The 15,510-nt window shown below is 40.2% G+C and overlaps 1 protein-coding gene across 7 annotated transcripts in view; it reads left to right on the top strand.

Annotated features, from left to right (window-relative positions):
- MAP9 (microtubule associated protein 9) overlaps positions 1–15,510 on the top strand; it is a 47,529-nt gene that overhangs the window by 25,704 nt on the left and 6,315 nt on the right. For 6 of the 7 annotated variants that reach the window (XM_075543623.1, XM_075543619.1, XM_075543618.1 and 3 more), the window contains exons 11-13: positions 5,182–5,349; positions 5,501–5,646; positions 5,825–5,957. In XM_075543623.1, coding sequence (XP_075399738.1) covers positions 5,182–5,349; positions 5,501–5,646; positions 5,825–5,957 — 447 coding nt within the window. The remainder of the gene's footprint in view (positions 1–5,181; positions 5,350–5,500; positions 5,647–5,824; positions 5,958–15,510) is intronic. The other variant, XM_075543622.1, reaches the window with a different exon arrangement.

Raw genomic sequence — 15,510 nt, 5'->3', positions numbered from 1 at the left:
ATTATTACAATCCATGGGTCACACAGACTGGTGTGCTACTTCCATGTGAACCAAGTTGGCACCTCGCACTGCAGCCACTAGTCTTTCTGATAGTCTGATAGCTAAACACCAGCTGCTCCCATGACCACACTTTGCGATAGTACCCCATGATCACTTCATGAGGGCAAATACTGAGCAGGATCAAATCACAAGAACAAATTGTTCTTAAATTATGGCTTACAGTTATGTGTAAGCTCAAAATCTATTAAAAATATCTAAAGTTGATTGATAGATAGATAGATAGATAGATAGATAGATAGATAGATAGATAGATAGATAGATAGATAAAGATATATATATCTCCCTGGTCCACTTTAGAGGCAGTATTATCAGCTTCTTGAAAATAACATAAATAACCTACAGGGGACACTGGTATTTCTGATAATAATTATTAGTCTAGCCAGTGGTATAGAATTTAAAATAATAGTGAGAAAATGAAAATATGTTTATAAAGAAAAGTTTGTTCAGCTAAAGTACATGGAACATTCACTTATACAGGTTGAAATTTTAAGTGACTGAGTTAGACACAGGTAAGAAAAAATTAAAGCTACTTCACTAAGGTAAAACTGCCTGCCGAACTAAGACATACCACAAAAAGCAAAGAAAATATGAAAACAGCAATATGAAACTTTAGTGTGATGAAACTATATTACAATGTTTTTACAGAAAGACAGAGCCATTTGTAGTTTTCCTTTAATATCCTAATTATGAAGGCTATATGGGATGTTTATGGGATTAGAAAACCCTGCCTTTCTCCTGCAGAGGGCTGGGTGGGGGTCTCAAATTGCTGACCTTGTGACTCGTGTCCCAGTGAGTAACCACTGCACCACCTTCTTGGTAGCTTCCAGAGTCTGTTTTCTCGGCATGAAAGTCTTTGTCTTGTTTTGTTTTTTCCTATTGATTTTTGTGTTTTTTCTTTTTTACCCTTATTAAGCACTTCAGGTCTGCTTTTCTAAACTTTCTGAAGTCAAATCACTTCCAGCAATAATATCCCACACTCAAAAAAGTGATATTTTTGGCCCTTCCTGCTTCTCCATGCTGATTTAGGACTGCCGAGCAAAACTGCCTAACTTCTATGACATATCAGTCCCCATCTGAGAATAAAATGCTAATCCATTATTTTTTAACGCATTGTTTAGTCTTTCCCTGGTGGAGTAGTAGATCGATATTAGGGTGATAACTGCAAGGTCAGCACTTGGAAGCCACCAGCCGCTCCCTGGGAGAAAGACAGGGTTTCTACCCCAGAAAGATGTGCTCTCTTGAAAGCGTACAGGGGCAGTTCTGTCCTGGCCTACAGGACCAATTTGGATTGGAATGAACCCAATGGCAGTGAGTTTCATCTATTTGTTTAGAACCTGACTCTAACTTGGAGCAAATTCCTTAAACTTTATTTTTCAATTTAATCAGCTGGATACAAATAGAAATAAAGCCTAGCTCTTGTTGTGGTGAGGATGATGTGAACTAAGGAATACAGGTATAGCTTGCATATTACACTGGCCAACACTCGGTTTGGTGCCCGAATGTTAGACGTATTTCTGAGTGCATTTGACCGGCTGACTCAAATAATGGAACCAGTTTTCCCGTCGCTCTAATTTCTGAGACACGGAACCGTAGACCCCTGTTCACGCTGCTCTCCCTTAAAATACACCAGGAAAGTCTCATTAGTGTTAGTGATCCTGAGACAGAGGAAGTGTGTGCTGGCTTTGTTTAAAGTAGCTTACTTGTACTAAATATTTAGGTCAAATATTTATACTTCACACAGGGTCCCTTGATCCAAAGCTGTGTTAGAACATTGCAGATTCTATGAATTTGGGATTTCCCTCGGGTATCGTTTCACCTTAATTTGAAACTGAGTAACAGGCAGTTCCAATTTCCTAGCTTGGAAAAGGGCCAGAGATAAGAGTTACTGCACGGTGGATACGGGTTTGCCTGCTAAACACAAGGGCAAGCCCACTCACTAGCTGCTCTGCGAGAGAGATGAGACTTTCTAGTCCCATAATGCTTTACTGCCTCAGAAACCTACAGCAGAAGAAGTTCCACTTGGTCCAATCGGGTTGATATGAGTCATAATTGACTGGGAATGAGTTTGGTACAATCAGTGGAGACTCCAATGTTCTGAAAACCAAAATGCGTCTGTAGCGTTCAAGCTCCTTTATGAAAATTAACCAGTTTCCGTGTTGTTGTAAGATGGCACTACTTCTCCACCTGTGCACAAAAACCCTGAAAAGAAGGGACCTTGTTTTCGTCTAAAGAAGCTTGGAGTCAACCTCACCTGTGAACCATTTAGCATGGATTATCCATTGACTTCTGTGTGTTAAAATGTGCTCTGAAATGTTGACAGCATCATTTGAAGAAGAAAAATTTAAATCTTCAAGGTATTTTTGAAAATCGCTATGAAGTCTCCTATTTTTGTCGCTCTAAATTGCCTTCACACCTTCCATATAGGTGCCTTTTCAATTTTCGTTTTTATTTTCCATTCTTCTCAAGCTGTGTTCAGACATTGCAGTATCTCACTTGTAGTCTCTGTATAAATAGTACGGTTTCCCATAGCAAAAAGAAAAATTCATTGTCATCTGTTCAATTCTAACTCACATTGAAGAACTACCCCTTTGGGTCTGGACCACTGACATTGACAATGCATACGTAGTAACCCAACTAGTCATGATAGGTCCACAGACAGCTTCCCTTGGAAGTCCCCTAATACCTAATTCTTTTTCATTAGTCTGTCTTTCTTATTATTTGTGGGTCTGAATTCTTCTCATATTTAAACTAGGTTGATAAATAAATTAATAGATTAGTGAAATTCAATCCTGAAAATATTGTGGAACACAGTACCTAAGAAACTAAAGTTGATCTGCTCTACCCAATGCCATTTTCTGAATCAGTGCCCCAAATAAACCCAGGAACAGATTTTAAAACCAAGACACACATCAAAAGATTATTTCGTATTGGGGTGTGTTCTATGACTGACACATGGAAAACACTCAGTGTATTTTAGCTCTTGTTTTGTGTTACCATTTCAACATCTTATCATATATAGCTACTTCACTCTTAAAAACTTGACCTCCTTTCTAACTTGGCCAAGAATATAACTTTCAATTTTCCTCTTCCCAACCTGTGCTTTTGATTGCATACCTCCCCCATTGATGGGAGCTGGCATCTTGTTTCAGTCTTTAGCAACATGCTCAGTCCCTTTCTCTATTGCCTGCCTGGTGGCCTACAGACCAGCTTGGGTCTCTCCCATCTTCAAAAAAGAAGGCTTTGACAAAAAACTGGTCTTCTTCAACACTAAAATGGATGTAAAAAGAAATATTCCCAGAATGAACAGGACTTAGTGTCAGTCAGTCAGTCCCCTGTGGGATAGATAGGACAGCTCAACCTGGGATATGGCAGCGCACCTGTTCGCCCACTTGTAGCATCTGAGCGCTATGTTTGGTAGGCGTTCCAGCTCCCTTACTCCTCATATTCTGTACGGCAGGTAGTACTTTACTGCTGGGCTACTTCCTCTTCATAATATTAATATTGACAGTACTATTGCAAAGCATATAGTACAGGATTAAATATTGAAGTAAATAAACAGCATATTTGTTATCTAATAACTTGTATATTTTCATGTATGGTTCATCTTTTAAGCATTTGGAGTATTTAGGAGTAGTAAAATTCTGATCCTTTAATATCCGCAGTGCTGCTGTTTAAATCAAAGATCTGCATTTGCTTATGAACTTGGGTAATTTAATTTACTCTTAACTTACACGTATGCCTAGAACTTTTCTGATATCTTAATCTAAATATTTTTTGAAAAAAATGCTAGTGTACCTCATACTATCACAGTATATTTTTATAACATTTGCTTAATATAGTTAAAAAACAAGAAATAGTGGATTTCTGTTTCTCAACAGTAGTAGAACAGTTACTGATAAGTGTTTTTTAAAAATGTATTTTAAGATGCAATGGAATATTCCAATTACTTGTTTTACCAATCAACTTATCCAGATCATTCTGAATAAATTATTTGTTTGGAACATAATTTCTACATATGCTAAATGTCAAAGTGAGTAGAGATATACATATATGTGAGATCTATTTTTAGATATTATCTATATACGTATGAGGGTAAGTCAAAAGTATTGCTGCTAGTAATCCAGTTCATGTTAGCCCCCCCAAAAAATGTGTTTAAACATGCCCCAGTGGGTGGCAACAGATGCGTTCTTTCAGTAATGGACTTGCTTTGGTAACTTCCAAGGGATCTGTTAGGTCCGAGAAGTTCAAGGCTGAGAGAGAAGTTCAGAAGACCCCAGGGAGGTCCTCATGGTAGCTTTTCTCAAAGGACAGAGGACAACCACGGGGACTTAGGAGGAAATTTCAGAATTGGCAAACTGCATGGCTAAGACAAAGACCAGACTGATTTCGCCCTTTTCAGGACAATTGGCCCACTCTTTCTTTGCGAGGGTGCCTTTTTACACTCGTGGGGGCTGTCCTGTGAAAAATGTTATTTATTAGGAAACCTCACCTCATCCTCCGTACAGCCGGAACACCCGCCCAAATCTGGAAGAACAGCTCAAAGGAACGCAATTTAATGTCCTCCAGGATGTCACAACTGCCATTTTGGTTTGGTGTAAACGTGAGAACGCAGAATTCTTCACGGAAGGATCACAGATGAAGCAGCTGCTCGGCCAAGGACAGACCTCTCCCAACCCAAACTCACTGCCACCAACTGAGGCCGACTCCCAGCGACACCACAGGGCAAGGAAGAACTGCCCGTGTGCATTTCTGAAACCTTTTACAGAAGCCATAGCCTCTTATTTCCCATGGGTGGACTTCTCACTGCCAGGGCTGATGAACGGTGACCCCGCTCGGGGTTGACACATTAGCAAAAGTACAAAACCCAGTCTTTCTCCCGCGGAGCAGCTGGTGACTTCCAACTGCCTACCACATGGACTGCAGCCCAACTCTTCACTGCCACACCTGCAGGGCTCCTTAAGTAGAGGCCTGCATGGGAAGAATGTCAAGAAATATTAACTTCATGTTTTTTGTATTTATGGTTAATAAAAGTCTCTATGCTTACTCATTGACTTACCCTCATATGTACATGCATATGAATGCTTATAAACACACACAAATTTGCTTATCTTTCCAAACTAGAAAAGAGCCGCCAAAAGAGAAGAAGCGTTAGCCTCATTTGAGGCTTGGAAGGCTATGAAAGAAAAGGAAGCAAAGAAAACCGCTGCAAAAAAGAGACTCGAGGCAAAAAACAAGAAGAAAACGGAGGAAGAAAATGCTGTGCGGAAAGGAGACGCGCTGCAAGTACTGGCGAGTTTTGATTATCGCTCTAAGAATTATCTCTGAACACTTACGCTCGATAGTAAAGACGGCCCGTGATTTCCCCCTATAGTGAATGTCACAAAAGATAGACAATGGGAAATTGTGTCAGTAAACAAAACCGCTCTGCATTTTATTCCAGGCTTTTGAGAAATGGAAAGAGAAAAAGATGGAATATCTTAAAGAGAAAAGCAAAAAGGAGAAGGAATATGAAAGAGCAAAGAAGCAGAAAGAGGAGGAGAGCGTTGCTGAGAAAAGGAAAGGCAATGTAACTGCAGTTGAAAAATGGTAATCCAAAGTAATAAATAGTTGGATAGACTTTAAACTAATAACACTTCAGACTTCACTAGACTTGATCCACGTAGAGTTTCCTAGTGTATCTTGATCTCATGATTACCAAAGATGAAATGGGCAGTCTTTACCCTCTGTTAGCTCACGTCTCAGCATTTGATATTATTCCACACAGGATCGAGAGGAAGGAGGTGCTACTGAAACAAAAGGAAAAAGAGAAAATCAATGAGAAAAAAAAGGAAGACCTGAAGAGAGCTGAGAAGAAAGATAAAGATAGGCAAGCTCTTGATGAGTATGAAAGATGGTTGGTAGGTATTCTGTCTGTACAGGTCTCATTGGTCTTTTGTACGGGCCATTTTTTCAGGCCAGTTAAATACTGAGCCTTTTATTAGATAAGCAGAATGCTAGGAGCTTACAAAAGTATCTGAGAAACACAAGAATCCTGGAAACACAGGGAATCCAGGGCCGAGATGTGAGTGGTGATACCGGGAGGATAGAGGGTGAGTGGGTTGGAAAGGGGGAACCAATTACAAGGATCTACATGTGACTTTCCCCCTGGGGGACAGACAACAGTAAAGTGGGTGAAGGGAGACAATGGGAAGTGCAAGATATGACAAAACAATAATTTACAAATTTTCAAGGGTTCATGAGGAAGGAGAGAGTGGGGAGGGAGGGGGAAAATGAGCTGATGCCAGGGGCTTAAGTGGAGAGCAGCTGTTTTGAGAATGATGAGGGCAATGAATGTACGAATGTGCTTTACACAATTGATGTATGTATGGATTGTCATAAGAGTTGTATGAGCCCCTAATAAAACAATTTAAAATAAATAAAACATTTGTTTTAAGTATCTGAGAACCTACATCCTGCCCCCTCCACAGCCTTTCTTCCTGCTACATCCGCTCATCCATAATTTTCAGAAACACATACGCACATTTTCTGATTTATTGTTTATGGTTATTGATGCAGTTCCCATCCTAACTATTCTTTTTTTAAACTCTGACATTCTTTAGAAACACACTGTCTGCAGTCTTAATTTTGTGATCTAGTCTATCACGTTGATTTTTGTTTGTTTGTTTTTAATCATTTTATTGGGGGCTTGTACAACTCTTATCACAGTCCATACATACAGCACTGTGTCAAGCACATGTGTACTTCTGTTGCCCTCATCATTCCCAAAACATTTGTTTTCTACTTGAGCCCTTGGTCTCAACTTCTCATATTTTCCCCCTTCCCTCTCCATTTACCCCTCCTTCATGAACCCTTGATAATTTATAAATTATTATTATTATGCCATTTCTTGCACTGTTCGGTGTCTCCCTTCACCCAATTTTCTGTTGTCCACCCCCCACAGAGAATGTTATATAGAGATCCTTGTAATGGGTTCCCCCTTCCTACTCCACCCTCCCGGTATCGTCACTCTCACGACTAGTCCTGGAGGGATCATCTGTCCTGGATTCCCTGTTTTTCCAGTTCCATTGTGTACCAGTGTACATCCTCTGGTCTAGCTAGATTTGGAAGGTAGAATTGAGATGATAGTTGGGGGTGGGGGTGGGGGTGGGGTAGGAAGCATTTAGGAACTAGAGGACAATTATATGTTCCATCGTTGCTGCATTGCACCCTGACTGGCGTGTCTCCTCCCCGTAACCCTTCTGTAAGGTAATGTCCAGTTGCCTACAGATGGTTCTTGGATCCCCAATCTACACTCCCCCTCATTCACAATGATTTGAATTTTTGTTCTTTGATGCATGATACCTGATCCCTCCGACATCTTGTGATCACACAGGCTGGTGTGCTTCTTCCATGTGGTCATTGTTTCTGAGCTATATGGCTGCTTGTTTACCTTTAAGCCTTTAAGACCCCATATGCTGTATCTTTTGATAGCCAGGCACCATCAGCTTTCTTCAACACCTTTGCTTATGCACCCGCTTTGTCTTCAGTGATCGTGTTGGGAAGGTGAGCATCATAGAATGCCATTTGAATAGAACAAAGTATTCTTGCATTGAGGGGAGTACTTGAGTGGAGGTCCAATGTCCATCTGCTACCATAATATTAAACCTATAAATACATGCACATAAATCTATTTCCCCATCGTCATATATAAATATATTTATATTTGTACATTTACTCCCATGTGCTCTGATTAGACATGTCCGTCTCCCTGAGCTGCAGCTTCAGTACTATCCTCTGAAATAAATTCTTCTGGAGAGAGGGGCAGTTGTCTACATAGTTGGGATTCCGGGCTGGCCCCTCAGATGTCTCCACGGTTCTCGACTCCATGCCATGCATTTACATCTTGGAGACCCTGGTTGAAGGCTGGTCCCTCTTTCCCTGTCGAGATATAAACAACACCCTCCCCTTAAGTGGGTTAGTGGCCTGTTCCCCTGCTACCCTTTTTTGCCCCCCTTTTACCCCTCCTTTTTAGTTGGCTACCATATGTATTCCTGGATTTGGTCAGGCCCCTGCCATACTGCATGGACCTCAACCCAGGAATGTTTGTATACGTACATACATAGCTTTTTCCCTATGCCCACTTTGGCATTTTTTTTTAAAGCTTACCTCAGTGGACTCATGTTGTACTTGTCTTTTTGTGCTTGGCTTACTTCGCTTAGCATAATTTCCTCCAGTTCTTCCCATGTGGCAATGCGGGATTGCTGGGTCATATGGTAGCTCAATTTCCATCTGTTTTCGAAATTGCCAAATCAATTTCCATAGTGGTTGTACTGAACTACAGGTCCACCAGCAGTGGACAAGAGTTCCTGTGTCCCCATAGCCCCTCCAACACTTGTTGCTTAATGATTTTTTTGAATTGGGCTTAACTTGGAGGGTGTTTGGTGATATCTCCTTAGTTGTTTTAATTTGAATTTTCTATGGCTAAAGATTGAGAATATTTTCTCATATGTTTATTGACTATTCGGATTTCTGTCCCCATGAAACTTCTTTTCAGGTCATTTGCCCTCCTCCACAGTGGGCAATTAGTTTTGTTTTGTTTTTTCTTTTTGGAAACTAGCAGAGTATTGTAGATTTTAATAATAAGGCCCTTTTCTGATATGTGTTTGCTAAAGATGTTTTCCCAATCTGTGGGCTCTCTTATTACTCTCTTGGTGAATTCTATCAATGTACATAGGTGTTTTATCTTCAATATATCCCACTTGTCAATTTGTGCCTACTCTGTGTTTGTGTCCTTCCCTATTTTGATAGCCTATACATTTCCTGTGCCAAAGTTCTCAGGTTGGTCCCAATTCCCTCATTGATAACCCTAATAGTTTAGGGTTTTACCTCGAGGTATGTAATCCATCTTGAGTTTATTCTTGTTCATGGAGTGAGATAAGGGTCATGCTTCATTGTCCTGCATGTAGATGTCCATTTTTTCTAGAACCACTTATTCAAGAGGGCATCTGATTCCCTTTGGATATTTTGGGGGCCCTTATCAAAGATCAGTTGTCTGTTTTGTTGATGATTTTATTTATGGGTTTTCAGTTCTTTTCCATTGGTCTGAGTATCTGTCATTGTACCAATACCATGTGGTTTTGACAACTGTGGCTGTATAGTATGTTCTAAAGTCAGGTAAAGCAAGCCCTCCCACTGTGTCCTTTTTTTGAGGAGTCCTCTGCTAATTCTGGGCTTCTTCCCTCTCCATATGAAGTTGGTAATCATTTTTTCCATTTCTTTGAAGAAAGATGAGGGTAATTGTATCAGGATTATATTAATTTTTTATAGTACCTTGGGCAGAACTGACATCTTTACTATATTGATTCTTCCAATCCACAAGCTTGGGATAATCTTCCATATGTCAGGTCACTCTTGGTTTCTTATAATAGTGTTCTGTATTTTTCCTCATGTGGATCTTTTGTTCTTTTAGTCAGGTATATCCCTAGATATTTCCATTTGTGTTTGGCTGTTGAGAAGAGTACCACCCTTTTGATCTCCTCTTCTGTGGTCTTATCCAATGTGTTTAGCAGTCCGATGGACTTCTGTTTGTTGATCTTGTATCCTCCCACTCTGCCATACTCCTCTATTACTTTCAGTCTTCCCCTTGTGTCGCTTTTGGGATTTTTCATATATAATATCATATCATCTGCAATTAATGATAATTTCACCTCTTCTTTCCCCAGAAGAATAACGTTGATGTCTTTTTGTTGCCTTATGCTGTTAGGTAAAACCTCCAGTACGATGTTAAATAAAAGTGGGGACAAGGAGCATCCTTGTCTGGTCCCCTTTTTCAGTGGGATTGTGTTAGTCTTTTCTCCATTGACTACCATGTTGGCTGTTGGTTTTTCATATATAGCTTGTATTTTATTGAGGAATTTGCCTTCCATTTCTATCTTCTCGAGTGTCTTAAAAAGGAATTGGTGTTGGATATTGCCAAATGCTTTTTCCACATCTATCGATCTTATCATGTGGTTCTTACAGTTTTTCTTGTCAATGTGGCGAATAATACTAATGGTCTTCATATGTTGAACCATCCCTGCATACTTGGTACGAGTCCTAGTTGGTCATGGTGAATTATTTGTTTTATATATTTTTGTATTCTATTGGCCGTTTTTTTGTTAAGGAATTTTACATTGATGTTCATTAGGGAGATTGATGTGTAATTCTCAATTTTGTGGGATCCTTGCCCAATTTTGGTAACAGAGTTATACGAGCATCATAGAAGGAATTCAGTAGTTTGCCATCTTTTTCTTTATTCTGGACAATTTTGTGTAGGATAGGTGTCAATTCTTCCCTGAATTCTTGGTAGAACTCTCCTGTGAAGCCCTTGATAACCTTGTCTATTTCTTCTATTGCTATGGGCCTGTTGAGATTCTTGACATCCATCCGGTATAGTCTAGGGAGGGATTGTTTTACCAAGCATTTGTTCATTGTTCAATTCATTGGAATACAGTCCTTCGTAGTACTGTGTAATTATTCTTTTGATTTCATTTATGTCTACTGTAACGTCCCCTCTTTCATCCATCATTCTTGCTATTGAAATTTGTTCCCTCCTTTCTGGTTAGGTTTGCCAGCGGTCAGTCGTTTCTGTTTATCTTATCAAAGAACCAACTTTTAGCACCATTAATTTTTTCCATAGTTATCTTATTTTCCCTCTCCTGAATCTCAGCCTGATTTTTATTTATTTATTTTCTTTTGCTATTAGCAAGATTATTTTGCTGACTCTGCTGTAGTTGTAAAATTTGTGCCAGCATATCAATCATTCATCTCTCTTCCTTTCTCAGATGTACATATATTGCTATGAAACTTCCTCTGATAACTGCCTGTGCTGTGTCCCATAAGTTTTGGTACATCGTGTTTTCATTGTCATTGGTTTCTAGAAATGTACTAATTTAATCTCTGCTCTGGGCCAGTACACACATCGTTTGCAACAGAGAATTATTCATCCTCCAATTGTTTGCTCTTGTTTTCTTCATCTTCCTTTTGTTAATTTCCAGCCTTCGGGCACAGTCGTCTGAGACAGAGGTCTGTATGATATCAATGTGCTTAAATTTATGTAGATTCACCTTATATCCCAGCATGTAGTGTATCTTGGAATATGTGCTATTTGGGCTTGAAAGGAATGTGAATTTTTTGTATATGGATGAAAAGATCTGTAAATATCAGTTCAAATTGTCTAATTGTAGTGTTTAGCTCTCTAGCTTCCTTGTTGAGTTCATTTCCCTGTGATCTATCTTTCTCAGTGAGCGGTGTATTGAAATCAACCACCATATTGTTGAGGCTGTAAATTTTTAAAAAATCTTTTGGAGTGTGTGGTTGACGTATTCAGCAGGACTCTCATTTGGGAAATATATGTTTACAATGATTAGTGATTCATTGTTTACCGTTCCCTTGAGTATTATTTAGTTCCCCTCTTCTCTTTTTATGCTTTGTACTTTGAGGTCAATTTTATCCGAGATTAGGATTGCTACCCCAGCTTGTTTTGAATTTCTGTTTGCATGGTATGGCTCTCTCCAGACTTTGAGTCTCAGCCTGTTTTTTTGTCCGTAGCCTTGAATGTGTCTCCTGTAGGCAGATTGATGGGTTGTGTTTTCTAAGCCAGTCTGCTAGCCTCAGTCTTTTAATGCCTGAATTGGGTCTTTTGATATTCAGGGTTCTTATCTCCATCTGTGGACTCTGTGATGTCATCTATACCTTTTGTTATGGGTATTTTCCTACCTTGCTTTCTTATCAGTGTGGTGTGTGTGTGTGTGTGTGTGTGTGTGTGTGTGTGTGTGTGAGAGTGATTCTTGACTTCTGTCCATCCCTAAGCCAATGCTATCTTGGGGGTCTGTTTTCTTCTTGCTGCCCCTCTGGGTGGGGTTGTTGTATGTGTTGGTCTCTTAGCTATGCTTAGTGAGTACTGTTCTTCTGCCCATACTGAGTCAGCAAAGATTTTTGTATGGCTGGGTTTCTTCTAATGTATTCTTTGAGTTTTTCCTTGCCAGGGAAGACTTATTTCTCCATCTATCTAGATCGATAATTTAGTTGGGTAGAGTATTCTTGGGTTTGTGTTATTTTCCTTCAATTTTTGGAATATGTTACTCCACTCTCTCCTCTTCTTTATAGTTTCCACTGATAGGGCTGAGCATATTCTTATCTGGGAACCTTAAGAATATATGTGATTGCTTGTTTTTTTCTTGCTGCTCTTTTAATTTCTCTCCTTTTCCTCAAAGTTGGATAGTTTAACTATTATGTGCCTTGGTGACTTCTTCTTGGTATTAAGTCTAGCTGGTGTTCCTTCAGCCTCCTGAATGGTTTCCTGGTTTTCATTCATTAAGCTGGGGAAGTTTTCCTCCAATAATTCTTTCTCTATTGTTGCAAATAACTTTTTTGTTGTGTCTTCCTCTGGTAATCTAATTATTGTGATGTGCCTCTTCATAGCATCAGGCATAGCTCTTGGGTTTTCTTCAGCTTCTCTGATGATCTTACTAGTTCTTTGTTCGTGTATGTTAAAGTCTGTTTGGCTGTCCTCTAGGTCACTGGTGCGGTTTTATGCTTCCTCCAGTCAATTCTCCAGGTCCGTGAGTCTGCTACTGGTTTTTTTTTTATCTCTTCCCTGAGCTCTTGTATTTAATTTGGGTGTTTGAACTTTATCTCCTCTATCATTTCATCCTTTTTCTGTATTTTCCCCTCATATCTTGTATGACTCCAAGCAGCATTCAGGAAATTTCTTTCTGCAACAGATCAAAGTCCACTTCTTCAATGCCTGTTATTAGGTTCAGGATATCTTCTGCGGTTGCCTTTTGTTTCTCCTGGTTTTTCATTGAGGTCATTGGGACTGAATGCTGTTTGCGTTGGGTTGTTTTAGGGGAGGTAGGTGCCATTTTGGAGGGAGTGTAAGAGTACTGGCTGTTTCTGGGAGACTTGTAGGAATGCTTTTCAAACTGCCTGCAGCTAATTTCACAATGGAATTAGCCTACCACTTTATCCTCCTGTGGCTTCACTCTTTCCTTAATCAACAAGTATTCTGTTATTTGGAGGGCGAGTTGGATGGTCCTCTCAGGGGGCACTGGTTGGGTTGTTGTGGACCCAGGAGGATGGTGCTGTACTGGGTGATGTCACAAGCCATGATGGTGTGTCCCATGGTTGCTTGGGGTGCCGCAGAGGATGTGCGAGAGTGCCCACTGAAAGCGGAGTGCCACAGAAAGCTGGTTGGTTGCCTGCTTTGGTGTGGAGCACCATGAATGTTGGGCGGAGTTGCCCTGGTCAGGTAGATCACTGCTGGAGTATGGGCAGAGGTTTCCCACAGTGGCATAGAATATTTGCGAGTGTTGGCCGAGCTGCCTTAGGCCCTGTGAGGCACTAAGGCAGGCGGGAGGAAGTTCCCTCAGTAACTTGGGACCACAGAGGACAAATAGGAGCTCCCCAAGCCACACACACACACACACACACACAGGAATTCTCCGGGAAGAAGTTGGGCAGAATGTCCCCTGGTTGAGGGTGGTCTGGCTTTCCCAGCCTAGGGCTACCCTGCTCAGGATCGAGCTCTTCCAGCTGGGTGGAGGGCAAGAGTAAATGCCCTAGGCTAAAAGGGGAGTTATCCGGAGGTCAGCAGTGGTGTGTGAGAGAAAAGGGAAAAGACTGGGGGGGGGGGGGAACTAAACCTGCTGAAACTGCGGGGGAGGAGGGAGAGAAGAGAAGGAAACAAAAGTAACAATGTAGCTGAGCCCTGATCCCTGCCTGTGGGGCTGCAAGAGCTTATTCCCTGCCTCAAAGCAGCAGCAGGCTCTGGTTGTGTTGAGATAAAGCCCCTGCGCCACTTCCTAATAATCCCAGCTCAGGCAAAGACAGTGGTGGGACTAAGGTCAAAACCTAGCCAGCCTCCACTGTGGTAAGCCAAAAAAACCAGCCCTTTAAAACCTTGTGGATCTGTACCTACTTATCTTTATGATGCTCCTCCTGCAATCTGGCTGTGTTGAATTTCCCTCTGTGAGTAACTCTCCTGGGCTGATTTCCGTGGAATCCCTCTGGTGTGTATTACTCAGTCGCCATCTTCCTGGAAGTCTGTTTTTTGTTTTTAATATTCTTTTAATGTTTCTGGACAGTTGTATTCCTGAATGTGTTAAGTTAGACTAGAGAAACAAATTCATAAGTACACATGTGTATAAGGAAGAGCTTTATATAAGGAAAAATTGAATATTGAGAAAACATCCTAGCCAAGTCCAGATCAAGTCCACAAGTCTGATATTAGCCCACATGTCTGATACCAATCTATAAATTCCTCTTCAGACTCATGAAACACATGCAATGATGCAGAATGCAGGAAGATCTCAGGCCAGTGGGTGGTAAGTCTTGTGGATTCAGTGATGTTAGTTGAGGCATCTCAGCGCTGGCAGGGGTCTCTGTGTGGCTTCTCCGGCTCTAGAGCTCTAGTGTAGCTCCATGTGTCTTGTCAGGAAGCATATCTCACAGAGAGTGAGCGTGTCCCTCCTCCAGTGAGCTACTTTATCTCCTTAGCACCTCCAAATGAAGTCATGAAGTTGTGACCTGATTGACAGGCTAAACTCCATCCCTTCACTTTTAAGTCTCAAATTCACAACAGATTATGTAACTACAATACTGAACTTTTTTAAAATCATCATTCTCTTAATAGATGACAACTCCTTTTCATAAGTACCTGTAAGCTTCATGTGATATTTTGTATCTGTATTTCAATACCTGTATTTTCCACCTCTAATTCAAAGTTTTCTTTGTCTCCTGAGAATTTCTACCTAGAAATCTCCTTTTGTACATGTATTTTCTTCCTGGTCTTTTGATTTCTATGAATGCTTCTATTATTCCTTAAATAACAAAACATCAGTCATAATATTCTCTTTTACCTTGTATCTTTTTATATGTTGAAAGTATTTTGGAGTTATTTCTCTATCAATATGTAGTGAGTCTAGTTATTTTTGGTAATACTCTATATTGTAAGGCCCTATATTCCATTAGGTGCATATGTGTATTTTTCCATTCTGCATTTTTTTTCTCCACTAACACAGCTACAGTAAATAACTCTGAATAAAATGGGTGGGATACATTTTTAGAGTGTGATTTCTAAGCTAAAGTTTCATATAATTGTAATAGCTATTACCAGAAATGCCTTATGTAGGCCTCGTATAACTTTGCAACTGATATAGAGAGAATCTCTGTTTCCTCATCATTTATTCAGGCAATTTTAAAACATTTTTAATGCATGCTGTCCTGTTCGTTGTATCCAGAGTATTTTTGATTTGCATTTCCCTGGTTAGACAGGTTTAGTTGGTGTTTTTTTGTTTGTTTTTCTTTGCTTAACAAACATTCATATTCCAATCTGAAGACTTCTCCTATTTTTCTATTGAGGTGCTAGCATTGCTTACTCATTTCTAGAAACTTTAAAAAAACAGGGAAATAACCAGTTGTGACTTTTTC

This window comes from Tenrec ecaudatus, chromosome 3 (assembly GCF_050624435.1).
Source record: "Tenrec ecaudatus isolate mTenEca1 chromosome 3, mTenEca1.hap1, whole genome shotgun sequence".
NCBI lineage: Eukaryota > Metazoa > Chordata > Mammalia > Afrosoricida > Tenrecidae > Tenrec > Tenrec ecaudatus.
Note: the sequence above shows the minus strand (reverse complement) of the source record. Positions and strands in the feature narration are given on the sequence as shown.